Source organism: Gopherus evgoodei, unplaced genomic scaffold (assembly GCF_007399415.2).
Source record: "Gopherus evgoodei ecotype Sinaloan lineage unplaced genomic scaffold, rGopEvg1_v1.p scaffold_58_arrow_ctg1, whole genome shotgun sequence".
NCBI classification, from domain to species: domain Eukaryota; kingdom Metazoa; phylum Chordata; order Testudines; family Testudinidae; genus Gopherus; species Gopherus evgoodei.
In genome coordinates, this window is record NW_022060079.1 from 3,376 (window position 1) to 31,029 (window position 27,654).

The window sequence follows — 27,654 nt, forward strand, 5'->3', positions numbered from 1 at the left end:
TCCCCAGGGCCCCTCCCGGGTAGCCCCGCCCCCGAGCGCCCCCTGCTGGGTGCACCTGTCACCAGGGCCAGCGTGGCGCGGAGCCGCAGCGGGGCCGCCATGACAGCGCCGCGAGGACCATAGAGCGGGGGCGGGGACGGGCCCCAGAGACGGCAGCTCTAGGCGGGAACTCTATGGTCAGAGTCCTCCCGGCCCAGAGTGCGGGAGCTGGGGCAGGACTCCTGGGTTCTCTCCCTGCTCGGGGGTGGGGGGAGGATTGGGAGCCAGGACTCCTGGGTTCTCTCCCTGCTCGGGGGTGGGGGGAGGATTGGGAGCCAGGACTCCTGGGTTCTCTCCCCCCACAGGGATGGGGCGAGGATTGGGAGCCAGGACTCCTGGGTTCTCTCCCTGCTCGGGGGTGGGGGGAGGATTGGGAGCCAGGACTCCTGGGTTCTCTCCCCCCACAGGGATGGGGCGAGGATTGGGAGCCAGGACTCCTGGGTTCTCTCCCCCCACAGGGGTGGGGGGAGGATTGGGAGCCAGGACTCCGGGGTTCTCTCCCTGCTCGGGGGTGGGGGGAGGATTGGGAGCCAGGACTCCTGGGTTCTCTCCCCCCACAGGGATGGGGTGAGGATTGGGAGCCAGGACTCCTGGGTTCTCTCCTCCCACGAGGGTGGGGCGAGGATTGGGAGCCAGGACTCCTGGGTTCTCTCCCCCCACGAGGGTGAGGCGAGGATTGGGAGCCAGGACTCCTGGGTTCTCTCCCCGCTCGGGGGTGGGGGGAGGATTGGGAGCCAGGACTCCTGGGTTCTCTCCCCCCACAGGGGTGGGGGGAGGATTGGGAGCCAGGACTCCTGGGTTCTCTCCCCCCACAGGGATCGGGGGAGGATTGGGAGCCAGGATTCCTGGGTTCTCTCCGTGGGGGGAGGATTGGGAGCCAGGACTCCTGGGTTCTCTCCCCCCACGAGGGTGAGGCGAGGATTGGGAGCCAGGACTCCTGGGTTCTCTCCCCGCTCGGGGGTGGGGCGAGGATTGGGAGCCAGGACTCCTGGGTTCTCTCCCCGCTCGGGGGTGGGGCGAGGATTGGGAGCCAGGACTCCTGGGTTCTCTCCCCCCACAGGGATCGGGGGAGGATTGGGAGCCAGGATTCCTGGGTTCTCTCCGTGGGGGGAGGATTGGGAGCCAGGACTCCTGGGTTCTCTCCCCCCACGAGGGTGAGGCGAGGATTGGGAGCCAGGACTCCTGGGTTCTCTCCCCGCTCGGGGGTGGGGCGAGGATTGGGAGCCAGGACTCCTGGGTTCTCTCCCCGCTCGGGGGTGGGGCGAGGATTGGGAGCCAGGACTCCTGGGTTCTCTCCCCCCACAGGGATGGGGTGAGGATTGGGAGCCAGGACTCCTGGGTTCTCTCCCCCCACGAGGGTGAGGCGAGGATTGGGAGCCAGGACTCCTGGGTTCTCTCCCCCCACAGGGATGGGGGGAGGATTGGGAGCCAGGACTCCTGGGTTCTCTCCCCCCACAGGGATGGGGAGAGGATTGGGAGCCAGGACTCCTGGGTTCTCTCCCCCCACAGGGATGGGGGGAGGATTGGGAGCCAGGACTCCTGGGTTCTCTCCTCCCACGAGGGTGGGGCGAGGATTGGGAGCCAGGACTCCTGGGTTCTCTCCCCCCACAGGGATGGGGGGAGGATTGGGAGCCAGGACTCCTGGGTTCTCTCCTCCCACAGGGATGGGGGGAGGATTGGGAGCCAGGACTCCTAGGTTCTCTCCCTGCTCGGGGAGGTAGGAGTCAGGACCAGATCCTGATGAAACAAGCAGTGAGGTGGTCACTCCATGCCCCCTGCTGTCCATGGGGTACCACCCCCTCCTCCAGTACATACAGACTTTGCACCAACAGCATCTCAGATCATTGTTTAATCCGTTAATAAAACAATTTTTGCTACAATCATCCACAAAATAGTCCTGCAGGGCCCCCCCTCTGCCCTTTCCTGGCCCCCAGTGCACCCATACAAAAGCAAAATCATCTACAAAAATATACCCCCTCTTCTAAAACCTTTCCTGCCCTCCTCCCCCCGGGAGTAATTGACCCCACAACCACCAGGCTCCAAAGTCACCCCTAATTAACAGCCCCTCCCCCAGGACATACCATTCAATAGGGACACCATCGAGCTGGGTGCTTGTGATTTGCCTTCCAGCTCCAGATGCCTGGGTCCACATGGACCCCCTGGATCCCGCAGTTCATAATAATTCCCCCAGGTCGGGATGCCTGGGTCCGCATGCTAATCCCCCTTCTCCCCCAGCAGCCCCAGATGACTGGGTCTGCTTGTCCCCTCCATCACCAAAGCCCTGCACCCAAGAATTACCCCCAGTTCCCTCCAAAATAACCTCTGTCGGGGAACTGTCGCCTAGCAGTGTCTTGATTAGCCCTGCTCAATGCCCCTTTGGTCCCAAGTGTGGTGGGGGGGTCAGGGCAGTCACCCCATATGGAACTAGCCTGGATAGCTGCTCTGGTTTGGGGGTCACACAGGGTGGGTTGTGGGGGAGAATTCTGAGTAATCTGCCCCAAGAAAACCTGGTCCAAGAAGCAAAGGATTCTGCATAACCCCCCCATGTAGCCCCCCATGTGGTCCAGAGGGCAGGTGCTTTTCTCCCCATCTTCTCCAAACGAACCCATGATGTTGCCAAGAGGATTCACTTCCATAAGGTCCCCCTTCCAAAGCAAAGGGCGGCCCTGCTGCCCCCCATCTCACCTCTAGGGGACACACAGGGCTGGGGAGGGACTTGGATTTGGACCCTCCCAGAAAACAAATCAAGCAGCATCACATTACCTCCCTCGCCCCAGGTTCGCACCCCCCTGCCCTCTGTTCAGCTGGAAGTCAGATGATGCCTCCGGATGCCAAGGCCAATGAGATTCCCCCCACGCCAGTGTCTGGGCCATCCTCTGTCCCTGGCTACTGGGGCTGTGCGGCTGCCCCCTCCCCCCAGCAGAGGTGCCTGTGTCTACAGGGCACTCACAACCCCACGTCTATATGGTGCCCACCCCGAGGTCTAATCCAGCCCCAGAGCCTGCACTGCGCCAGCCCCATTACTGGGGTCCTTGCCACCACCCAATTCCAGCGTGAGTGTGTCGGCACCTGGCCACCAGTGTCCGTGCCACCCTCTTCCCACGGCACGCACTGCATCCTCCCTGCCCCCCAGATAGCCCCAGGGCTCACACAGCAGCCCCACCCCAGGGGGAAGTTCTGGGTGGCCCCAGGCATCTGGGATGGGGAGGGGCATGTCCCCCACCCTGGTCACCAGGATTCACGTGGCCTCCCCCCACATAGCACCCCCAATCCTGGACACCTGGGTCCACGCAGAACTGGTCCCCGCTCCCCTCCCCCCTGTGTCCCGGATGCCAGGGTGTACCACACCCCCCGCCCCTGGAGTCCCATCCCAGATGCCTGGGTCCACGCACCACCGCCCCCCAGGCGCCCCCTGCTGGGGCCTGCTACTCGTAGTGCGCGATGAGCACCATCATGGCGACGCCGCAGACCAGCCCCAGCACCTCCAGCAGGGACTGCAGGGGCGCCGCATCCCGCAGCAGCTCCGGGATCACTGACACGGTGCCCACGTAGATGAACCCGCCCGCCGTGAAGGGCAGGATCCAGGCCGTGGCTGCCTCCCCGATGCCCTCGGCCAGCAGTGAGCAAGCCGTGCCCGCCAGGGCGCCCAGCGCCGTCAGCAGCTGCAGCTTCATCGCCTGCGGGGGAGAGAGAGGGACCGGGGGGTATCAGTGGAGGGCTATGGGGGTTGGTGGGACTGGGGGGCAAGTAGGGGTGTGGGGCAGGGTCAGCAGAAGACTACAGGGGGGCGAGGTCAGGCCTTAGCAGGAGTCCCGGGGCAGGGGTGAGTAGGGAATACAGGAGTGGGGGCAGGCAGCAGCGGGGGGTCCGAGGCAGGGTTAGCAAGGGGGCAAGGTCAGCAGGGATCCCAGGGCCGGGGTAAGCAGCAGCAGGGGTCCCTGGTGGGATCAGCAAGAGGGCAGAGTAAGCAGGGAGCCCAGGGCGGGAGCAGGCAGCAGTAGGGGTCTGGGGCAGGGTTAGCAAGGGGGCGGGGTCAGCAGGGAGGGTCCCAGGGCGGGGTTAGCAAGGGGGCGGGGTCAGCAGGGAGGGTCCCAGGGCGGGTTAGCAAGGGGACGGGGTCAGCAGGCGTCCCAGGGCGGGGGTGGGGGGGAAGCTGGCAGCAGAAGGGGTCCGGGGCAGGGTTAGCAAGGGCGTGGGCTCAGCAGGGATCCCAGGGCGAGGGAGGGCAGGCAGCAGCAGGGCTCTGAGGCGGGGTTAGCAAGGGGACGGGGTCAGCAGGCGTCCCAGGGCGGGGGTGGGGGGGAAGCTGGCAGCAGAAGGGGTCCGGGGCAGGGTTAGCAAGGGCGTGGGCTCAGCAGGGATCCCAGGATGGGGGAGAGCAGGCAGCAGCAGGGCTCTGGGGCAGGGTCAGCAAGGGGGCGAGGTTAGCAGGGAGGGTCCCAGGGTGAGGTTAGCAAGGGGGCGGGGTCAGTGGGGGTCCCAGGGCAGGAGCAGGAAGCAGCAGGGGTCCAGGGCGGGGTTAGCAAGGAGGCAGGGTCAACAGGGGTCCCACGGTGGGGAGGCAGGCAGCAGCGGGGGGCGGGGTCCGGGGCAGGGTTAGCAGGGATCCCAGGGCCGAGGCTGTACCTTGCGCTTGCTACAGCCTGACTGGACGAGAATGGCGAAGTCGCCCACTTCGTGGGGCACCTCGTGGAGCAGCACGGTGAGGGTGGTCACAGCCCCCACCCCAGCCCCCGCCAGGAATGACGCCCCGATCGCCAGCCCGTCCGTGAAGTTGTGCGTCAGGTCGGCCGCCAGGTTCAGATACCCAGAGACCTTCATTGCTGCAGGGGGGGGAGGGAGACAGGAGTTGAAACCTCCCCCTCAAACGCTCTCCGCTGCGCCCCCCTTCTCCTTCCCCAGATGCTTTCTGTGCCATGGTGCCCCCCACGGACCCAGCTCCCTCCCTCCAGCACCCCTGACAACTTACTGGACTGCTGAGTCCGTTCCTCTGACTCCTGGCCCCTCTTTTTGGGGGCTGCCTTGTCAGGGGCACGCACCTTGCCGGCCTTCCTCTCCTGGGGCCCGTTGTCCTCCTCGCCAGAGCTGCTCTTCGCCTTCGGAGCTGTGGGTGGACCAGGGGGTAGTTGGGGGGGTCAGGGCAGACTGCCCTAGTCCCTCTCCCAGGAGCCTGCCCAGGGACAGTGCAGGGAGAGGAGGGGGACTCTCGCTACCGTGTGGGTCCAGGACCCATCAGCACCCCTCCCACTGATCCCCAGAGTCACCTGCAGACCCGTCAGGGCCCTTATATGGCACTCCCCTTCCCAAGCCCACTCCAATCCATGGATTCCGAGGCCAGAAGGGACCGGTCTGACCCCCCGTACAGCACAGGCCAGCAACCTGCCCCATAGTAATCCCCAGAGCAGATCTCGGAGAGAACCAGTCAACTCTAGGTTAAATACGGCCGGGCTGGAGAATCTGCCAAGACCTTGGGAAATGGTTCCACTGGTTCATTCCCCAGCCGGTGGATGGCGTTAGACCGTCCTGGGCTAGACAGAGGAGCTCAGCAGGACGGAGACGGGGATCACGCCACCCCTTCGCCTTCTCCGGGGTCAGTGAAACAGACGGTGCTTCTGGAGGCTTTCCAGCCCTCCACCGTTCCCATGGCTCTTCTCTGACCCCTCCCCAATGTATCCCCAGCCCGCTGGAGTTAATACACCTATCTCATAGAACTGGATGGTCATTGAGTCCAGCCCCCTTCCTTCACTAGCAGGACCAAGTACTGATTTTTGCCCCAGATTCCTAAATAGCCCCCCCAAGGACTGAACTCACAACCTTGGGTTTAGCAGGTCAATGCTCAAACCACTGAGCTATCCCCCCCATCCCCCTCAGTTAGGGGCTCCAAAACTGGACCCGGGGTTCTAACACCGTGTACAAGCCAGGGGTGCTGGAAATGGGGGAGGGTGTTCCAGCTGGTACGTACCGTGGCTGTGCCACTGTGGCTCTGCCCATGGCCAGGTGATCTGGGGGAGGGTTGGGTTGTGGGGAGGGGATCTGGGGGGACATGGGGGGGAGGGGTCCTGGACGGTACGTACCATGGCTGTGCCCAAGGCTGGGAGATCCGTGGGGGGCGGGTGGCACATGCAGGGGATGGTGTCCGGTTGTGCCCATGGCTGGGGGAACCATTGAGGGGGGCGGGTGGGACATGTGTGTGGGGGGGTGTCCGGCTGTGTCCATGGCTGGGGGAACCATGGTGGGGGTTCCCATGTGGTACGTACCATGGTTCTGTCCGCTGTGGCTGTGCCCATGGCCATGTCCCCCTTTCACGTGTCTCACAAACTTCTCCACCACCAGGAAGGCTACAATGCCAGCCAGCACCCAGAGCCCCACAGCCATCATCCGCTGGTGATCCTGCCCTGGGGAGCAGAGATGATGTGGGGCAGGCTGGGAAAGAGACTATCAGCCCCTCTTCCCCCACAACAGTACAGCCCTCTCCCAGGACCAGAGCCCCACTGCTGTCACTTGCCTGGAATGCTGCCCTGGGGGGGTGGCTGGAAAGAGTGCCAACCCACTAACCTGCCCCCCACTACACCTCCCCTATAGCCATTACCCCCATCCCCTGCCCAGCCACAGACACGAGCCTCTCCAGCTCTCTGCAGAAACCCTAGCCCTTCTGGGCCCCGCTTCACGCTGCCCCACACAAACCTCCAACCACAGCCCCCTTTCCCTGGTCTGCCCAGCCTTTTCTCCCCCACCCACTGCCCCCCGCCTCACCTTGGTGGGAGTGACCATGGCCAGCTGACACCGTGGGGGAGTGAGAATGGACATGGCCGCCTTCCATGTGATGGGAATGGGGCACTGGGGAGGAAAAGGGGCAGAGATGAGTGACCAGACCCCCACAAGGGAAGAGGCCCCAGGGCCCATTCCCTGCCCCCTGAGCCAGATCGGCCACATCCCAGGCACCTCCCAGAGAGGAATGCCTCGTATCCCATTCCCTGCCCCTAAGCCAACCAGTCCCCCTACCCCAGGCCAGATTGGAGCTGGGATCCTGAGAGGGGAGAGGCCCCATGTCCCATTCCATCTGGGTGCTGCTCACCCAAAGCATGGGGGATGAGGTGCAGGAAGGCGTCCCCCAGGAGTCCCCCCGAGGCAAAGCTGAGCAGCAGCCTGAGCAGGGCTTGGTGCTGGGAAGTGTTTGATTCCACGGGGATGAGGAAGAGGATGAAGTAGGGGGCGGCGCTGATCAGCAAGGTGGCTCCGATGGCCTGCAGAGGTTGTGGGGAGAGGAGGAGGAGAGATACTGTCAGGGGGTTACGCCGGTGCAAGCACGTGCAAGGCAGCACCTCCACGTTCGACACAGGAACTCACCTGTGTCCATAGCTTGACCAAGTCCTGCCTCTCCTTCCCAGGCAACTGCTGGTGGCTCGGGGACCCCTTAGCCGAGTGCGGAACATGGACCTCCTTGGGCTGGTGGCTAAAGTCAGCCTCGCTGGGGCCGTGGAAGTCCTTGTGTGAATGCCCATGGCCGTGGAAGTCCCTGTGCAAGTGGCTGTGGTGAGCATGGCTGTGCCCATGGTGCAGATCCTCGTGGCTGTGCCCAACGGTGCTGTGCCTGTGGTGCAAATCCTCAGCATGGCCGTGCCCAGCATGGCTGCGCCCATGGTGCAGATCCTCGTGTGAATGCCCGTGGTACAGATCCTCATGGCTGTGCCCATGGTGCAGATCCTCGTGTGAATGCCCGTGGTACAGATCCTCATGGCTGTGCCCAGCATGGCTGTGCCCATGGTGCAGATCCTCGTGTGAATGCCCGTGGTACAGATCCTCATGGCCGTGCCCAGCATGGCTGTGCCCATGGTGCAGATCCTCGTGTGAATGCCCGTGGTACAGATCCTCATGGCCGTGCCCAGCATGGCTGTGCCCATGGTGCAGATCCTCATGCGAATGCCTGTGGTGCAGATCCTCGTGTGAAGAAGTAATCTGTATCAGTGCTGCACAAACCATCATGGCGGCGACTGGGCCATAGAGTCCCGCTCTGCCCTGCGTCTGTCCAGGCAGCACCATCCTGCTGTCACGGCTGGAAAGCAGGAGTGTGAGCATGACATTCCCCGTCACGCTCACATATCCCCTCTAGTCCCCGTTCTCTCCAGCAGAGGCAGAGGAACCACAGAAATGTGGAAGAAATTCTAGAGAGGCCAGTGTAAAATCATAGCAGCGCAGCAGAGTCTAGAGCCTGTACTGCATGACCATAACTAACCAGAACAGATCGAGCACTGCAGGGCCACACTGATGGAGAGGAGTGTCTAGAACGGCCCTGCTGGGTCACAGGGATCACAAGAGGAGGGTTTAGAACAGCGTTTCTCAACAACCGGTCTGGGGACCAGCGCCATCTCAGAGATCTCCCTGACACAGGTTGGAAGGCAACAAGCTGGTCCCTGGTATCAGAAAAAGTGAGAAATGCTGCTCCCGAAGAACCCCTGCAAGATCCTTCTCACAATCACTATGACTCACGTAGTACACGCTCTACACCCACGGCCCTCAGCCTTCCCAGACGACTGCACCCCTTTCGGGGGGCTGATTTGTCTTGCCTACCCCAAGTTTCACCTCACTTAAAAACTACCTGCTTATAAAACCAGACATAACACTCCAGGCGTCACAGCCCACCATTACTGAATCATGGCTGGCTCTCTCCTCAGGTGTGTGATATTTCAGTCTGCACTGACTTGGCTGGTGCTTTTCATGCAGCCTGTTGTAAAACTAGGCAGGACTCGAGCTGAGCTGATGTACCCCTGGAAGACCCCGCACCCCCCGATGGGTACATGTACCCCTAGTTGAGAACCAGGGCTCCAGATGCCCTTCCCTGGCCCCTCTATGACCCTACACGGCCCTGCCTACCCTGCTTCCTCCCCAGGGCTAGGATCACACGGTGGCGCCCTCTGCCACCCACGGATTTACAGCCCGGGGCTTCCCACAGGCTCTAGGGTTGGTGCGGCCCTTCTGGCCCCTCTTGCCTAGCATCTCTATGGCCATTATACCTCCACGTGGCCCCCTCTACCTGCCGGGCAGCCCCCCAGGCCCTTCTACCCCCCCGCCGTGTCCAGCCGGGGCTTGTCTCTGTGACCCGGGGCCCCTCGCACCCCCACCCCAAGGGGCGCTCTAGCCCCCACCCCTTCCTCTCTATGGCCACGGGCCCCTCGTCCGCCCAGCTCCCTAACCCACATCCACGCGGCCCCTCTAGCCCCCTCCTCCTCTCTATGCCCCCGGGGGTCTCACCGTCACCGGGACCCGTTAGCTCCGGCTCACCCCCGACGTGGCAGCCAGGCTCCTCCCCCTCCAAAATCTCGCGGGAACAATTCCGAGACCCGTGCACCCCTCCCCCGCGAGCAGGCAGTGCCCTTCACAAAGATGGCGGCAACCATAGACCTTAATATCGCCCCTCTTAAAGATGGAGGCCGCAGGAGGCCGTCCGTGTGCCCCTCACAAAGATGGTGACTGTGACGAGACATAGCCGGACTATTGCCATGGGGGCGCCATCTTTGTGCGGGGCGGGGTGAAGACTGACTAGCGGTCGCCATCTTTGTTTAGGGCGGAGCGCTTTCACCTTCCCACCGGTCTGGGAGCAAACAAACCGGACAGTTTGGGGTGTTGTAAGTGGCGTGGAGGAAAGCCGTGTCCATGAGATAGAGCCGTCACAGTGACTGTTTGGAACAAATCCTGTCTCTATGGTTTACAGCATTGCATGCCGGGAAGGCGGAGCGGGCGGGTTCTCGTGATTGTCAGTGGTGCATTGTGGGCTCTTTTATAGGCTCGGCCACGGTGCATTATGGGCCGGATCACCTCCCCGCGCGGTGCATTATGGGCCGGAATCCCCCTCCCCGCTCGGGGTATACCGGGCCGGCCGCGGTGCATGCTGGGCCGGGGAGGCCCCGCGCGGGGCATGCTGGGTCGGCTGGGCCCGGCCGCGGTGCACTGTGGGTCCGCTCGGCGCCCGCAGGAGGCGGTGGCGGAGCCTGGATCAGGCCGGAGCCCGGGGGGGTCTGAGACCCGGATCCCCCCGGCAGGGAGCGGGCACCCGCGGGATGGGAGACCGCGGCCGCGGTGAGCCGGGGGGGGCGAGACACCCCGCGGGGGCCCCGCCCTGCGTGGGGGGGCACCCGGGGTGCAGGCAGCGGCGTGACGTAGCGTGGGGCCCGGCCCGTCGAGAGCCAGCGGGTGCTGGGCGCTCGGGGGGGTGGAGAGGGGGGGTGCTAGGGACGGAGGGGGTGAGTGCCTGGGGGGGGTGCTGGGTGCTCGGGGCGGAGAGGGGGGTTGGAGGGTGCTGGGTGCTCAGGGGGTGGAGAGGAGTGCGGGTGCTAGGGACGGACGAGGTGGGTGCCTGTGGGGGAGGGTGCTGGGTGCTAGGGGCGGAGAGGAGGGTTGGAGGGTGCTGGGCGCTCGGGGCGGAGAGGAGGGGGGGTGCTAGGGACGGAGGGGGTGGGTGCCTGGGGGGGAGGGTGCTGGGTGCTCGGGGCGGAGAGGAGGGTTGGAGGGTGCTGGGCGCTCAGGGGGTGGAGAGGAGGGGGGGTGCTAGGGATGGAGGGGGTGGGTGCCTGGGGGGGAGGGTGCTGGGTGCTAGGGGCGGAGAGGAGGGATGGAGGGTGCTGGGTGCTCAGGGGGTGAAAAGGAGGGGGGGTGCTAGGGACGGAGGGGGTGGGTGCCTGGGGGGGAGGGTGCTGGGTGCTCAGGGCGGAGAGGAGGGTGCGGGTGTGCTGGGCGCTCAGGGGGTGGAGAGGAGGGGGTGGGGTGCTGGGTGTTCAGGGCGGAGAGGAGGGTGGGAGGGTGCCCAGGGCAGCGAGGAGGCTCCATGTGAACAGCCAGTGAGGTCAGGCAGCTTTGCGGGGGGCAGTATGAATAACGGTGGGGTTGTGAGGTTGCAAAGTAGGGGGTGGGTTGGGGTGGGGCCTAGGCAAGCCCTTCTCGAGGGCCTCTCTTCCACCATGGGGGTCCTGTGTTCCAGGGACCCCTGGCTGGGGTGGGCTGTCCCTCTCTGGGATTCTAGGGTGACCTGTCCCCCAGAGCACATACCCCCCACACTGTAGGCTGAGATCTGCACAGGGATTGCAGGTGGAAGGGGAAATAAGGGGGTTATGAGGTTGAGGGACCATTCCCAGTGCTGGAGGATTGGGGCAAGGGGGTGCCTCACTGGGAGAGGACCCATTTCCGGGGTCCACTCTTGATCCTCCCTCCCCCAAGGTGCTTGTTGCCGGGGTGATGGGCAGAGAAGGGTGATCATGTGCTCACTGGATTCTTGTGCAATAGTGGGAGTGTGGGGGGGAAGTGCAGACATCTGGGCAGACTCTGACCTGCAGTAACCCCAGGGTGAGGTGCCATGCTGCTGGGGGCCCTCCCCTTGGTGCCCCATCTCCCCAGGGGTCAACACACTGCTGGGGGAGGGTCCCGGCTGTGCCTTGTCACCCCAGGAGGTGTCATGTTACTGGGGGCCCTGCCCTCGGTGCCCTGTCTCCCCAACTGGGCGCCATGCTGTGGGGGAAGTGTCATTCCAGTTGTCCCCCATCTCCTTGGAAGTGGGAGCACATCTCCCCAGCCAGGTGCTCGGGGTGCCACACTGCTGGAGGGGGAGGGGGATGTCCTGGCTGTGCCCTGTCTCCGCAGCTGGGCACTACGGGGTGCTATGCTGCATCAAGGATGTTGTCTCAGCTGTCCCCTGTTTCCCCGGGGGAGAAGGGGGCACATCTCCCGAGCCGGGTGCTCAGGGGCGCCACATTGCCAGAGTGTGTACTGGTTATATCCCGTCTCCGCCCCGTCTCCCCTGCTAGGCACTGGGGGTCACTGTGCTGATTAGCTAATCCCCTTCTCTCTGCCCCAGACTGCAGGAGCCCCGACAGTTCATCTCTGAGCTCATCACCCCCACCGGAGCTCTCGGCCCCACTTCACCCCTCCATGATCAGCTCGGCCATGACCTCCTCCATCAACTCACCCATCAGCAGTTTGGGCTCCCCCTTCCCCGTCATCAGCTCATCCCTGGGGTCTCCTGGGCTCCCAGCTACACCCTCCAGCGGCTATGGCCCCGTAAGCAGCCCCCAGGTAAGGGAGAGGGTGGCTCCTCCCCCAAGGGGCAGAGGGGAGCTGTGGGATGGTGAGGGAGGCTGGGGGCTTCCCCAAGGGGGCGCAGTGCCATGGAGCCGAGCCCTGGGGAGAGGGTTGGGAGTTAGGGGGATGGTCTCCTTGGAGGGCGAGGATTCATAGACTCTAGGACTGGAAGGGACCTCGAGAGGTCATCGAGTCCAGTCCTCTGCCCTCTGGCAGGACCAAATACTGTCTAGACCATCCCTAATAGACATTTATCTTACCTACTCTTAAATATCTCCAGAGATGGAGATTCCACAACTTCCCTAGGCAATCTATTCCAGTGTTTAACTACCCTGACAGTTAGGAATTTTTTCCTAATGTCCAACCTAAATCTCCCTTGCTGCAGTTTAAGCCCATTGCTTCTTGTTCTATCATTGGAGGCCAAGGTGAACAAGTTTTCTCCCTCCTCCTGATGACACCCTTTTAGATACCTGAAAACTGCTATCATGTCCCCTCTCAGTCTTCTCTTTTCCAAACTAAACAAACCCAATTCCTTCAGCCTTCCTTCATAGGTCATGTTCTCAAGACCTTTCATCATTCTTGTTGCTCTTCTCTGGACCCTCTCCAATTTCTCCACATCTTTCTTGAAATGCGGTGCCCAGAACTGGACACAATACTCCAGTTGAGGCCAAACCAGCGCAGAGTAGAGCGGAAGAATGACTTCTCATGTCTTGTTTACAACACACCTGTTAATGCATCCCAGAATCACGTTTGCTTTTTTTGCAACAGTATCACACTGTTGACTCATATTTAGCTTGTGGTCCACTATGACCCCTAGATCTCTTTGTGCCATACTCCTTCCTAGACAGTCTCTTCCCATTCTGTATGTGTGAAACTGATTGTTCCTTCCTAAGTGGAGCACTTTGCATTTGTCTTTCTTTATTGAACTTCATCCGGTTTACCTCAGACCATTTCTCCAATTTGTCCAGATCCTTTTGAATTTTGACCCAGTCCTCCAAAGCAGTTGCAATATCTTCCAGTTTGGTATCATCTGCAAACTTAATAAGCGTACTTTCTATGCCAACGTTTAAATCATTGATGAAGATATTGAACAGAGCCGGTCCCAAAACAGACCCCTGCGGAACCCCACTTGTTATACCTTTCCAGCAGGATTGGGAGCCATTAATAACTACTCTCTGAGTACGGTTATCCAGCCAGTTATGCACCCACCTTATAGTAACCCCATCTAAATTGTATTTGCCTGGTTTATTGGTAAGGATATCATGCGAGACTGTATCAAAAGCCTTACAAAAGTCTAGGTATACCACATCCACCGCTTCTTCCTTATCCACAAGACTCGTTATCCTATCAAAGGAGCCAGGATCCAGCGTGCGGGGATGGGCAGCCAGTGAATTGGGAAGTGGATAAAATAGAGAATGTGCCCCAGTTGGGAGAGATGAGATGAGGGGTCACAGACATGATGGGGATAGGAGCACGTGTGGGGCTGGGCTGGGGGCTGCAGGAGTAAGGGGAGGGAAAGGCTGAATCCTAGCAGTGACTGGGGCGTGCTCCTCTGGGGGCTGATACCCATGAGGGGGTGGGAGCTGAGGGGAGGGATTGGGGAGTGGGGCAGGCTCCCTGGCAGGGTAGCCAGGTCAGCTCCCATCTGTCTGCCCCCAGATTAACTCCACTGTAAACCTGTCGGGCATGCACTCCGTCAGCAGCTCGGAAGATGTCAAGCCCCCCCTGGGCATGCGGAGTCTCCCATGCCACCCCCACGGTGGCATGATGCCGGGGAAGCGCCTCTGTGCCATCTGTGGGGACAGATCATCAGGTACCGAGGGCCAGGGCACCTGGGTTCTATCCTCAGCTTGAAAGGGGAGTGGGGACTAGTGGGCTAGAGCAGGAAAATGGGGGGTGTGGGGGCCTGGGAGCCTGGACTTCTGGGTTCTGTCCCTGGCTGTGGGAGCGGAGCTGGCTGTGGAGGGCTGGGAGCCCGGACTCCTGGGTTCTGTCCCTGGCTGTGGGAGGGGAGCTGGTTGTGGAGGGCTGGGAGCCTGGACTCCTGGGTTCTGTCCCTGGCTGTGGGAGGGGACCTGGTTGTGGAGGGCTGGGAGCCCGGACTCCTGGGTTCTGTCCCTGGCTGTGGGAGGGGACCTGGTTGTGGAGGGCTGGGAGCCCGGACTCCTGGGTTCTGTCCCTGGCTGTGGGAGCGGAGCTGGCTGTGGAGGGCTGGAAGCCCGGACTCCTGGGTTCTGTCCTTGGCTGTGGAGGAATGGGAGCCCGGACTCCTGGGTTCTGTCCCTGGCTCTGGGAAGGGAGTGGGTTGCGGAGTGCTGGGGGCCCGGATGCCAGGGTTCTCTCTGACTCTCCCCCTCCCCCTAGGGAAGCACTACGGGGTGTACAGCTGCGAGGGCTGCAAGGGTTTCTTCAAGCGCACAATCCGCAAGGACCTGACCTACACGTGCCGGGATAACAAGGACTGCATCGTGGACAAGCGCCAGCGTAACCGCTGCCAGTACTGCCGCTACCAGAAATGCCTGGCCACTGGCATGAAGAGGGAAGGTACTGCCCACCTGGGGGCAGGGCCTGTGGAATAGGGCGGGGCCAGAGGGAGAGGGGGCGGGGCCAGGGCGGGTACTGCCCCTACCAGAAATGCCTGGCCACTGGCATGAAGAGGGAAGGTACTGCCCACCTGGGGGCAGGGCCTGTGGAATGGGGCGGGGCCAGAGGGAGAGGGGGCGGGGCCAGGGCGGGTACTGCCCCTACCAGAAATGCCTGGCCACTGGCATGAAGAGGGAAGGTACTGCCCACCTGGGGGCGGGACCTGTGGAATAGGGCGGGACCAGAGGGAGTGGGGGTGGGGCCAGGGCAGGTACTGCCCCTCCCAGAAATGCCTGGCCACTGGCATGAAGAGGGAAGGTACTGCCCACCTGGGGGTGGGGCCTGTGGAATAGGGCGGGACCAGAGGGAGTGGGGGTGGGGCCAGGGCAGGTACTGCCCCTCCCAGAAATGCCTGGCCACTGGCATGAAGAGGGAAGGTACTGCCCACCTGGGGGTGGGGCCTGTGGAATAGGGCGGGACCAGAGGGAGTGGGGGTGGGGCCAGGGTGGGTATTGTCCCTACCAGAAATGCCTGGCCACTGGCATGAAGAGGGAAGGTACTGCCCACCTGGGGGCGGGACCTGTGGAATGGGGCGGGACCAGAGGGAGAGGGGCGGGGCCAGGGCGGGTACTGCCGCTACCAGAAATGCCTGGCCACTGGCATGAAGAGGGAAGGTACTGCCCGCCTGGGGGCGGGACCTGTTGAATGGGGCGGGACCAGAGGGAGAGGGGCGGGGCCAGGGCGGGTACTGCCGCTACCAGAAATGCCTGGCCACTGGCATGAAGAGGGAAGGTACTGCCCGCCTGGGGGCGGGACCTGTGGAATGGGGCGGGACCAGAGGGAGAGGGGTGGGGCCAGGGCGGGTACTGCCCCTACCAGAAATGTCTGAGGGGACAATCCCCCTCTGGGAGATGTAGGAGGAGCAGCAGCAGGGGGGTGGGGGTTTCCTATGCCATGTGTGACCTTGCAGGAGGGATGGCAGCAGAGGGCATGGAAGTCTTTGTTGTGGCGGGTTCTGTGGTGTGTCTGACCCGTCCCCGCCCCCCCCCCAGCAGTGCAGGAAGAGTGGCAGCAAGGCATGGGGAGGGTGTTGTCGGGGAGGGGGGTGTCTGTGCTGTATCTGACCCATCCCCTCCGCAGCGGTGCAGGAGGAGCGACAGCGGGGAGTGGGTGGGGGGTGATGATGTCTATGCCATGTCTGACCCATCCCTGTCTCCCCCAGCAGTGCAGAAGGAGCGGCATCAGGGAGTGGGGGGGTGATGATGTCTGTGCCATGTCTGACCTGTCCCTGTCCCCTGCAGCGGTGCAGGAGGAGCGGCAGCGGGGGAAGGAGAAGGACGGCGAGGGGGATTTTGCAGGCGGCGCAAATGAGGAGATGCCGGTGGAGAAGATCCTGGAGGCAGAGCTGGCTGTGGAGCAGAAATCGGACCAAAGTGTTGATGGCTCTGGCACCGGGGGCAGCTCGGTGAGCGGGGGGTGGGGGTGCGGGCAGAGCTGGGAAGTGGAAGGCAGAGCCAGGCCCTGGCAAGGGGTTCCAGAGGGATGAGGTTTCAGGTCTCAGAGGCAGGCAGGGGGCTCTGGGGAAGGGGGGGTCCTTGGGGTGGGGCTGGGTTCGAGGGGGACAGGGCAGGAGGCTTTGGGGGGGCAGAGCAGGGGGGAGGGAGAGTGGAGGCTGCGGTGGGGGGGAGGAGACTGCATCTCACCCCCACCCCCACCCCTGTCTCTGACCCTACCCTCCAGCCAAACGACCCGGTGACCAACATCTGCCAGGCGGCCGACAAGCAGCTGTTCACACTGGTGGAGTGGGCCAAGCGCATCCCTCACTTCTCGGAGCTGCCTCTGGATGACCAGGTCATCCTGCTGCGGGCGGGTGAGTACACGGGGTGCAGGGTTGGGATGTCCTGCTGTGGGCAGGAGAGTGATGGGTGGAGGCGGGACATCCTGCTGCGGGTGGGTGAGTGACATGGGTGCAGGGGCGGAACGTTCTGCTGCAGGCAGGTGAGTGACACTGGGTACAGGGGCAGGATGTCCTGCTGCGGGCAGGGGAGTGATGCGGGGCGGAGCGGGGGGATGTCCTACTGTGGGCGGGTGAATGACATGGGGTGCAGGGGTGGAACGTCCTGCTGCGAGCGGGTGAGTGATGGGTGGGGGAGAGTGAATGACAACGGGGGTGGGGGTGAGGGAGATGCACGGGTGCCTCCCTGGGGCTGCCCTCAGGCAGAGGGTGGTGGAGTGAGACAAGGGGGCTTTGGTGCACATGGTTTTAGGCTGGGCCCTAGAGAAGGAGGGGACCCCAAACTGTCCGCTCTGGTCTGTGGCTCCTGGGGACAGGTCCTGTTGCAGTGGGGCGACTGCCAGTGGAACTGGGTTGGCTTTGCTCTTAAGTAATGTGGTGGGTGGGGTGGATTTCCCTCGCCCCTCACAATGGGAGTAGTCCTGGGTACAAGCTGTGGGGATGGCAGGGGATGAGGGGGGCTCTGAGCACAAGCTGTGGGGAGGGCAGAGGTTCTGGGGGAGGGCAGAGGGCAGGAGGGGGGGTGCAGGGGATCTGGGGTCCCCAGGCCTGGCTCTCAGCCGCTTTCTCTGCACCCCAGGCTGGAACGAGCTGCTCATCGCGTCTTTCTCGCACCGCTCCATCTCGGTGAAGGACGGGATCCTGCTGGCCACGGGGCTGCACGTGCATCGCAACAGCGCCCACAGCGCCGGCGTGGGGGCCATCTTCGACAGGTGGGGGGCAGGGGCCCAGGGGGCACAGCACTGGTAAGGGGGCTGTGCTCACTGGGGCGCACAGGGCTGACAAGAAGGCTGTGGTTCCCATGGGGCACAGCGACGGGCAGTCCGAGGGGGCCTTTGCTGACAGGTGGGGACGGGGTCTCCAGGGCATGGTGTTGGGATTCAGGAGGGGTCGGGGAGCCCATGTTGAGCTCTCAGTGGGGGGGCGTCCCTGCCCCAGGGCCCACTGATGTGTGCCCCTCCCCCCCAGGGTGCTGACTGAGCTGGTCTCCAAGATGCGGGACATGCGGATGGACAAGACGGAGCTTGGCTGCCTCCGGGCCATCATCCTCTTCAACCCGGGTAAGGGACCCCCCTGAGACCCCTGGCACTGCCTCCCCCCCCTTCATCGTGTGTAAGAGACCCCCCTGAGATGCCCTGGCGCTGCCTGCCCCCCCTCATCCTCTTCAACCCGGCTAAGGGACCCCCCTGAGACCCCTGGCACTGCCTCCCCCCCCCTTCATCCTGGGTAAGAGACCCCCCTGAGACCCCTGGCGCTGCCTGCCCCCCCTTCAACCCGGGTAAGGGACCCTCCTGAGACCCCTGGCACTGCCTCCCCCCCCTTCATTCTGGGTAAGAGACCCGCCTGAGATGCCCTGGCGCTGCCTGCCCCCCCTCATCCTCTTCAACCTGGCTAAGGGACCCTCCTGAGACCCCTGGCACTGCCTCCCCCCCTTCATCCTGGGTAAGAGACCCCCCTGAGACCCCTGGCACTGCCTGCCCCCCCTTCATCCTGGGTAAGAGACCCCCCTGAGATGCCCTGGCACTGCCTCCCCCCCCTTCATCCTGGGTAAGAGACCCCCCTGAGATGCCCTGGCGCTGCCTGCCCCCCCTCATCCTCTTCAACCCGGGTAAGGGACCCTCCTGAGACCCCTGGCACTGCCTCCCCCCTTCATCCTGGGTAAGAGACCCCCCTGAGATGCCCTGGCGCTGCCTGCCCCCCCTCATCCTCTTCAACCCGGGTAAGGGACCCTCCTGAGACCCCTGGCACTGCCTCCCCCCCCCTTCAACCCGGGTAAGAGACCCCCCTGAGATGCCCTGGCGCTGCCTGCCCCCCCTCATCCTCTTCAACCCGGGTAAGGGACCCTCCTGAGACCCCTGGCACTGCCTCCCCCCCCTTCATCCTGGGTAAGAGACCCCCCTGAGATGCCCTGGCGCTGCCTGCCCCCCCTCATCCTCTTCAACCCGGCTAAGGGACCCCCCCTGAGACCTCCCCCAGCCCTTCCTGCCTCCCGTCATCCTCATCAGCCCAAGTAAGGGACCTCCCCAGAAAATCCTCCCCACAATCCCCTGGGACTCCTTCCCCCATCGTCCTCTACAATCCAGGTAAGGAACACCCCCTCCCCCCCCATGCCAGTTGTCCACCACCATATTCACCTTGGGGTCTCTTGACCCTGCTGACCTTCCAGGCCCCCCCTGCCCTGGGGGAGGGCAGGGAGGGCTGTGTGTGTGCTGACCCAGGAGGGCTGTGTGCACGCTGACCCCCCACAGATGCCAAGGGGCTGTCGAACCCTGGGGAGGTGGAGCTGCTGCGGGAGAAGGTCTATGCGTCTCTGGAGTCCTACTGCAAGCAGAAGTACCCCGAGCAGCAGGGCAGGTATGAGGAGGAGCAGTGGTGGTGGGGGGTACCCCAGGCAGTGGGGCAGTACAGGGGTGCGGTAGTGGGGGGTACACAGGGCTGTGGGATGGGGATGGGACAGTGGTGGTGGGGGTACTCCAGGCAGTGGGGCGGGTATGGGGGTGGGGTAGCGGGGGGTACCCTGGGCAATGGGGCGGGTACGGCAGTGGGCAGTGGTGGGGAGGCATGCTGGGCGGTGTGGTGGGGTATGGGGGTGGGGCAGTGGGGGGGGTACCCCAGGCAGCCGGGGAGGTACAGGAGTGGGGCAGCAGGGGGATGTCGGGCAGTGGGGCAGGTATGGGGATGGGGTAGCGAGGGGTACCCTGGGCAATGGGGCGGGTATGGCGGTGGGCAGTGATGGGGAGGCATGCTGGGCAGTGTGGCGGGGTATAGGGGTGGGGTACCCCAGGCAGCAGGAGGACGCCGGGCAGTGGGGCAGGTATGAAGGGGGACAGCGGGGCGGGTACGCCAGGCAGTGGGGCAGGTACGGGGGTGGGCAGTGGTGGGTGGGTACCACCTGGGCAGCGGGATGGGTACAGGGGTGGGGCAGGAGGGAGGAGAGGCCCGGGATGGTGTTGGGGGCATGGGGCAGTGCCTGGGTGTCTGCACCCGGAGCCGCTGCTCACCCAGGCCCAGGTGGGAGGGGGGAAGGGTGGGTGCTGCTGCTCCCAGGGGGGCCAGTTCCGGAGCGGTAGATGCTGCAGGTGGCCACTAGGTGGTGCCAGCTCCCTGTGTCTGACCCAGAGCTTGTCTGCCATGGGGGGGGTGCAGTGAGAATGGAGTGGGGGGATCCCACAGGTTTACAGGGGATATGGGGCGTTCTGGAGCAGTAGTCGGCGATGTTGGGGGGGTGCAGGATCCCATGTGTAAGGGGAGCGTGGGGGGTTCTGGGACAGTGGTGGGGGCAGCAGAGGGTACAGTGTATACAAGGAGTGTGGGGGGTTCTGGAGCAGTGGTGGGGGATGTTGGGGGGTGCAGGGTGCTGTGTGTACGGGGAGCGTAGGGGGTTCTGGGGCAGCAGAGGGTACACTGTATATAGGGAGTGTAGGGGGTTCTGGGGCAGTGGTGGGGATGTTGGGGGATGCAGGGTGCTGTGTGTACGGGGAGCGTGGGGGGTTCTGGGGCAGTGATGGGGGCAGCAGAGGGTACGCTGTATATAGGCAGTGTAGGGGATTCTGGGGCAGTGATGGGGTATGTTGGGAGTGCAGAATGCCGTGTGTATGGGGAGCACGGGGGGGTTCTGGGGCAGTGGTGGGGGATGTTGGGGGGTGCAGGGTGCTGTGTGTACGGGGAGCGTGGGGGGTTCTGGGGCAGTGATGGGGGCAGCAGAGGGTACGCTGTATATAGGCAGTGTAGGGGGTTCTGGGGCAGTGGTGGGGATGTTGGGGGGTGCAGGGTGCTGTGTGTACAGGGAGTGCGGGGGATTCTGAGGCAGTGGTGGGGATGTTGGGGGATGCAGGGTGCTGTGTGTACGGGGAGCGTGGGGGGTTCTGGGGCAGTGATGGGGGCAGCAGAGGGTACACTGTATATAGGTAGTGTAGGGGATTCTGGGGCAGTGGTGGGGATGTTGGGGGGTGCAGGGTGCTGTGTGTACGGGAGATGTGGGGTGCTGTGTGTATAGGGAGCGTGGGGGTTCTGGGGCAGTGGTGGGGGATTTGGGGTTGTGTGTGTCCAGGGTGCCATGTGTACAGGGAGCGGGGGGGGTTTTCGGGCAGTGGTGAGGGATCCAGAGTACTGTATGTACAGGGGATGTTGGGGGTGCAGGATGCCGTGTGTACGGGGGATGTTGGGGGATGTGGGGTGCTGTGTGTACAGGGAGCTTGGGGGGTTCTGGGGCAGTGGTAGGGGATGCAGGGTACTGTGTGTATGGGGGATGTTGGAGGTGCAGGGTGCCGTGTACAGGGGGAGCGTGGGGGGTTCTGGGGCAGTGGTGGGGGATGTTGGGGGTGCAGGATGCAGTGTGTACGGGGGATGTTGGGGGATGCAGGGTGCTGTGTGTACGGGGAGCGTGGGGGGTTCTGGGGCAGTGATGGGGGCAGCAGAGGGTACGCTGTATATAGGCAGTGTAGGGGATTCTGGGGCAGTGATGGGGTATGTTGGGGGTGCAGAATGCCGTGTGTATGGGGAGCACGGGGGGGTTCTGGGGCAGTGGTGGGGATGTTGGGGGATGCAGGGTGCTGTGTGTACGGGGAGCGTGGGGGGCTCTGGGGCAGTGATGGGGGCAGCAGAGGGTACACTGTATATAGGCAGTGTAGGGGGTTCTGGGGCAGTGGTGGGGATGTTGGGGGGTGCAGGGTGCTGTGTGTACGGGGAGCGTGGGGGGTTCTGGGGCAGTGATGGGGGCAGCAGAGGGTACACTGTATATAGGTAGTGTAGGGGATTCTGGGGCAGTGATGGGGTATGTTGGGGTGCAGAATGCCGTGTGTATGGGGAGCACGGGGGGGTTCTGGGGCAGTGGTGGGGATGTTGGGGGATGCAGGGTGCTGTGTGTACGGGGAGCATGGGGGGCTCTGGGGCAGTGATGGGGGCAGCAGAGGGTACACTGTATATAGGCAGTGTAGGGGGTTCTGGGGCAGTGGTGGGGATGTTGGGGGGTGCAGGGTGCTGTGTGTACGGGAGATGTGGGGTGCTGTGTGTATAGGGAGCGTGGGGGTTCTGGGGCAGTGGTGGGGGATTTGGGGTTGTGTGTGTCCAGGGTGCCATGTGTACAGGGAGCGGGGGGGGTTTTCGGGCAGTGGTGAGGGATCCAGAGTACTGTATGTACAGAGGATGTTGGGGGTGCAGGATGCCGTGTGTACGGGGGATGTTGGGGGATGTGGGGTGCTGTGTGTACAGGGAGCTTGGGGGGTTCTGGGGCAGTGGTAGGGGATGCAGGGAACTGTGTGTATGGGGGATGTTGGAGGTGCAGGGTGCCGTGTACAGGGGGAGCGTGGGGGGTTCTGGGGCAGTGGTGGGGGATGTTGGGGGTGCAGGATGCAGTGTGTACGGGGGATGTTGGGGGATGCAGGGTGCTGTGTGTACGGGGAGCGTGGGGGGTTCTGGGGCAGTGATGGGGGCAGCAGAGGGTACGCTGTATATAGGCAGTGTAGGGGATTCTGGGGCAGTGATGGGGTATGTTGGGGGTGCAGAATGCCGTGTGTATGGGGAGCACGGGGGGGTTCTGGGGCAGTGGTGGGGATGTTGGCGGATGCAGGGTGCTGTGTGTACGGGGAGCGTGGGGGGTTCTGGGGCAGTGATGGGGGCAGCAGAGGGTACACTGTATATAGGCAGTGTAGGGGGTTCTGGGGCAGTGGTGGGGATGTTGGGGGGTGCAGGGTGCTGTGTGTACGGGAGATGTGGGGTGCTGTGTGTACAGGGAGCGTGGGGGTTCTGGGGCAGTGGTGAGGGATGCAGAGTACTGTATGTACAGGGGATGTTGGGGGTGCAGGGTGCCGTGTGTAGTGGGAGCGTGGGGGGTTCTGGGGCAGTGGCGGGGATGTGGGGTGCTGTGTATACGGGGAGTGTGGTGGGTTCTGGGGCAGTGGTGGGGTATGTTGGGGGTGCAGGATGCAGTGTGTACGGGGATGTTGGGTGATGTGGGGTGCTGTGTGTACAGGGAGCATGGGGGTTCTGGGGCAGTGGTGGGGATGTTGGGGGGTGCAGGGTGCTGTGTGTACGGGAGATGTGGGGTGCTGTGTGTACAGGGAGCGTGGGGGTTCTGGGGCAGTGGTGGGGGATTTGGGGTTGTGTGTGTCCAGGGTGCCATGTGTACAGGGAGCGTGGGGGGTTTTCGGGCAGTGGTGAGGGATCCAGGGTACTGTATGTACAGGGGATGTTGGGGGTGCAGGATGCCGTGTGTATGGGGAGCACGGGGGGCTCTGGGGCAGTGATGGGGGCAGCAGAGAGTACAGTGTATATAGGGAGCATCGGAGGTTCTTGGGCAGTGATGGGGTATGTTGGGGGTGCAGGATGCCGTGTGTACGGGGGATGTTGGGGGATGTGGGGTGCTGTGTGTACAGGGAGCTTGGGGGGTTCTGGGGCAGAGGTAGGGGATGCAGGGTACTATGTGTATGGGGGATGTTGGGGGTGCAGGGTGCCATGTGTAGGGGGAGCATGGGGGGTTCTGTGGCAATGGTGGGGATGTGGGGTGCTGTGTGTAGGGGGAGCTTGGGGGGTTCTGGGGCAGTCGTGGGGGATGCTGGGGGTGCAGGATGCCGTGTGTATGGGGGATGTTGGGGGTGCAAGGTGCTGTGTGTTGTGGGGTTCTAGGGCAGTGGTGGGGGATGTTGGTGCAGGATGCCGTGTGTACGGGGGATGTTGGGGGTGCAGGATACAGTGTGTACGGGGGATGTTGGGGGATGTGGGGTGCTGTGTGTACAGGGAGCGTGGGGGGTTATGGGGCAGAGGTAGGGGATGCAGGGTACTATGTGTATGGGGGATGTAGGGGGTGCAGGGTGCCATGTGTAGGGGGAGCATGGGGGGTTCTGTGCCAGTGGTGGGGATGTGGGGTGCTGTGTGTAGGGGGAGCTTGGGGGGTTCTGGGGCAGTGGTGGGGGATGTTGGGGGTGCAGGATGCCATGTGTATGGGGGATGTTGGGGGTGCAGGGTGCCATGTGTAGGGGGAGCATGGGGGGGTTCTGTGGCAGTGGTGGGGATGTGGGGTGCTGTGTGTAGAGGGAGCTTGGGGGGTTCTGGGGCAGTGGTGGGGGATGCTGGGGGTGCAGGATGCCGTGTGTATGGGGGATGTTGGGGGTGCAGGGTGCCATGTGTAGGGGGAGCATGGGGGGGTTCTGTGGCAGTGGTGGGGGATGCTGGGGTGCAGGATGCCGTGTGTATGGGGGATGTTGGGGGTGCAAGGTGCCATGTGTAGGGGGAGCATGGGGGGGTTCTGGGGCAGTGGTGGGGATGTGGGGTGCTGTGTGTAGTGGGGTTCTAGGGCAGTGGTGGGGGATGTTGGAGTGTGTGTCTCCAGGGTGCTGTGTATACGGGGAGCATGGGGGGTTCTGGGGCAGTGATGGGGGATGCTGGGGTGCAGGATGCCGTGTGTATGGGGGATGCTGGGGGTGCAAGGTGCTGTGTGTAGTGGGGTTCTAGGGCAGTGGTGGGGGATGTTGGGGGTGCAGGATGCCGTGTGTACGGGGGATGTTGGGGGATGTGGGGTGCTGTGTGTACAGGGAGCTTGGGGGGTTATGGGGCAGAGGTAGGGGATGCAGGGTACTATGTGTATGGGGGATGTAGGGGGTGCAGGGTGCCATGTGTAGGGGGAGCATGGGGGGTTCTGTGGCAATGGTGGGGATGTGGGGTGCTGTGTGTAGGGGGAGCTTGGGGGGTTCTGTGGCAGTGGTGGGGATGTGGGGTGCTGTGTGTAGGGGGAGCTTGGGGGGTTCTGTGGCAGTGGTGGGGGATGCTGGGGTGCAGGATGCCGTGTGTACGGGGGATGTTGGGGGTGCAAGGTGCTGTGTGTAGTGGGGTTCTAGGGCAGTGGTGGGGGATGTTGGAGTGTGTGTCTCCAGGGTGCTGTGTATACGGGGAGCATGGGGGGTTCTGGGGCAGTGATGGGGGATGCTGGGGTGCAGGATGCCGTGTGTATGGGGGATGCTGGGGGTGCAAGGTGCTGTGTGTAGTGGGGTTCTAGGGCAGTGGTGGGGGATGTTGGGGGTGCAGGATGCCGTGTGTACGGGGGATGTTGGGGGTGCAGGATACAGTGTGTACGGGGGATGTTGGGGGATGTGGGGTGCTGTGTGTACAGGGAGCGTGGGGGGTTATGGGGCAGAGGTAGGGGATGCAGGGTACTATGTGTATGGGGGATGTAGGGGGTGCAGGGTGCCATGTGTAGGGGGAGCATGGGGGGTTCTGGGGCAGTGGTGGGGGATGCTGGGGGTGCAGGATGCCGTGTGTATGGGGGATGTAGGGGGTGCAGGGTGCCATGTGTAGAGGGAGCATGGGGGGTTCTGTGGCAGTGGTGGGGGATGTTGGGGGTGCAGGATGCAGTGTGTACGGGGGATGTTGGGGGTGCAGGGTGCTGTGTGTAGTGGGGTTCTAGGGCAGTGGTGGGGGATGTTGGAGTGTGTGTCTCCAGGGTGCTGTGTATACGGGGAGCATGGGGGGTTCTGTGGCAATGGTGGGGATGTGGGGTGCTGTGTGTAGGGGGAGCTTGGGGGGTTCTGTGGCAGTGGTGGGGATGTGGGGTGCTGTGTGTAGGGGGAGCTTGGGGGGTTCTGTGGCAGTGGTGGGGGATGCTGGGGTGCAGGATGCCGTGTGTACGGGGGATGTTGGGGGTGCAGGGTGCCATGTGTAGGGGGAGCATGGGGGGTTCTGGGGCAGTGGTGGGGGATGCTGGGGGTGCAGGATGCCGTGTGTACGGGGGATGCTGGGGGTGCAAGGTGCTGTGTGTAGTGGGGTTCTAGGGCAGTGGTGGGGGATGTTGGAGTGTGTGTCTCCAGGGTGCTGTGTATACGGGGAGCATGGGGGGTTCTGTGGCAATGGTGGGGATGTGGGGTGCTGTGTGTAGGGGGAGCATGGGGGGTTCTGGGGCAGTGGTGGGGGATGCTGGGGTGCAGGATGCCGTGTGTAGTGGGGTTCTAGGGCAGTGGTGGGGGATGTTGGAGTGTGTGTCTCCAGGGTGCCATGTGTAGGGGGAGCATGGGGGGTTCTGTGGCAGTGGCGGGGATGTGGGGTGCTGTGTATACGGGGAGCATGGGGGGCTCTGGGGCACTGGCAGAGGGATCTCCCCATCTAACCCCCCTGCCTGCCCCCAGGTTCGCCAAGCTGCTGCTGCGCCTGCCGGCTCTGCGCTCCATTGGGCTGAAGTGCTTGGAGCATCTCTTCTTCTTCAAGCTCATCGGGGACACCCCCATCGACACCTTCCTCATGGAGATGCTGGAGGCCCCCCACCAGCTGTCCTGAGCCCCTGGCCGGCCACGCGAGAGCAACACAGCCTGCGGCGGCTCCCCAGCGCCCACCGCTGGGCTGGGGGGCTGCGGACTCTTTGGGGGGCTACCGGGAGAAGGCCCTGGGGTAGCATTGTCAGTTGTGTCTTGGGGCCCCCTGGGCGTACCCCTTTCCCCATCCCTGGTTTGGGAGTCCCCTAGGGTGTACCCTGTGTGCCTGCCTAGAGCTGGGGTGGCCCCAGACCGCTCCCCAGGGGTGGGCCATGGGGTGTACCTCGTTTCCCCAGTTGCTGGCACCCCCTGGAGGTACCCTAGGTCCCTTGTCCGTAGTGGGGTGCCCCGGGCTGACCTCCCAGGCTCCCTCAGTGCTGTGGCACCCCAGTATTGGTGTGCTGGGGGGCAGCAAAGGTAGAGATTTCAGGTAGGGGGGTGAGAGGAGCCCCCCCAAATTCCCCACTGTAAAATAATCCTCCATCTCCCCCTTCTCTCTGCAGGGCAGTGGGACCCCCCATGACATGGGAAGCCTGGCCCAGCCCTTCACCTTGTGCGGGGACCTTCTGGCCTCATTCCCTTCAGGGGTTCCTGGCATGGCCCCCTTCCCCTATCTGGGGGGGTCTTCTGGTGAAATCCCCCTCGAGGCTCCTGTGAGGAATGGGGGTGTGTGGAGAGACTCCTGTGCTGTTGGGGAGGGGAGGAGAGGTCTGTGTCAGTGCTGACCACCCCCAGGGCCCGTGGGAGCTGTTACCTGCCCTGTGGGGGGGGGGTCATTCTTGGGTGGGGGCCAGCTCATGTCTGTCATTAGTTCTCAAAGTCCCCCCCCCCCCCCCCCGAGCCTCCCTGCCATTCTGCCAGGGGAGGGCAGTCCCTGGTAGAGGGTTTGGGGGATTGTGCCCTGCTTGCCCCCCCACCCCCCATTTCTCAGGCACCCGGTTAGCACTTTGAATTGACACCCTGCGCCCCTCCCCCACCTCAAACTATGCAGCAGGTACCAGACCCCCTTCCCCCCCAGCTCCCCCTTCCAGAGTCCAGACTGCAGCCTCCCCCAGCCACGCTGACCATGAGCTCTCCCGTGGGGTGTGGGTGGGGAGTCATTGTAGGTCCTACAGCCTCTGGGGGGGTCTGTGGCTGTGAGCCAGAGCTCAGACCCCTGGTGAATTGGGGGTGGCAGGAATGTCACTTCCCTGCCCCCATTTGCAGGGTCTGGGGGCACCCCTGCTTGGACAATTCGTTTGAGTTGCTGTGGGGGGAGGAGTGTGTCGGTGGGGGCCCTGCCTTAGCAGCGTCCCCGTTGCGCTCTGCCCTTCTGTTCACCCACCCCTCCCCCATTATTTTCGCTTTTATTATTATTACCCCCCCCCCATTGCTTTGGAGTTACAGTGATTAAAGCTGCTGCTTCTCAACCAAGGACAGCGCCTCCCCCTGGTGGTGATAGGCCGGTGCCTTGTGCAGACTGGGACCGTGGGGGGCAGGGGGTGTTCCTCTGGGATGGGGGGGGACTGGGACCGGGGGGGCAGGGGGTGTTCCTCTGGGATGGCGGGGGGGACTGGGACCGTAGGGGGGGCAGGGGGTGTTCCTCTGGGATGGGGGGGACTGGGACTGTGGGGGGGCAGGGGGTGTTCCTCTGGGATGGCGGGGGGACTGGGACCGTAGGGGGGGCAGGGGGTGTTCCTCTGGGATGGCGGGGGGGACTGGGACCGTGGGGGGGCA

The 27,654-nt window shown here is 63.5% G+C and overlaps 2 protein-coding genes across 7 annotated transcripts; one reads left to right on the forward strand and one right to left on the reverse strand.

Annotated features, from left to right (window-relative positions):
• Window positions 1-1,870: 1,870 nt before the first annotated feature.
• SLC39A7 (solute carrier family 39 member 7) lies at window positions 1,871-9,387 on the reverse strand. 5 transcript variants are annotated; one of them, XM_030547388.1, is made up of 9 exons: window positions 9,289-9,384; window positions 7,744-8,092; window positions 7,387-7,644; window positions 7,115-7,283; window positions 6,793-6,876; window positions 6,297-6,434; window positions 5,009-5,143; window positions 4,666-4,862; window positions 1,871-3,716 (listed from the first exon to the last, which is right to left on the reverse strand). In XM_030547388.1, exons 2-9 carry the CDS (start codon window positions 8,077-8,079, stop codon window positions 3,465-3,467), a joined length of 1,569 nt encoding a protein of 522 aa, XP_030403248.1. In that variant the 5' UTR covers window positions 8,080-8,092; window positions 9,289-9,384; the 3' UTR covers window positions 1,871-3,464. The 5 variants fall into 5 exon arrangements, with proteins under 5 accessions (XP_030403248.1, XP_030403245.1, XP_030403247.1 ...); XM_030547385.1 differs by having other exon boundaries at window positions 7,387-8,092; window positions 9,319-9,387; XM_030547387.1 differs by having other exon boundaries at window positions 5,079-5,143; window positions 6,297-6,429; window positions 7,387-8,092.
• Window positions 9,388-9,977: 590 nt separating this feature from the next.
• On the forward strand, window positions 9,978-27,352 carry RXRB (retinoid X receptor beta). Of its 2 annotated transcripts, XM_030547390.1 has the most exons (10): window positions 9,978-10,113; window positions 11,882-12,099; window positions 13,765-13,918; window positions 14,470-14,649; window positions 15,990-16,153; window positions 16,429-16,558; window positions 17,283-17,415; window positions 17,672-17,763; window positions 18,952-19,057; window positions 25,816-27,352. In XM_030547390.1, the coding sequence occupies exons 1-10, from the start codon at window positions 10,095-10,097 to the stop codon at window positions 25,961-25,963; spliced, it is 1,344 nt and encodes a 447-aa protein (XP_030403250.1). In that variant the 5' UTR covers window positions 9,978-10,094; the 3' UTR covers window positions 25,964-27,352. The 2 variants fall into 2 exon arrangements, with proteins under 2 accessions (XP_030403250.1, XP_030403251.1); XM_030547391.1 differs by lacking the exon at window positions 11,882-12,099 and having other exon boundaries at window positions 9,986-10,113; window positions 25,816-25,963.
• Window positions 27,353-27,654: the final 302 nt, after the last annotated feature.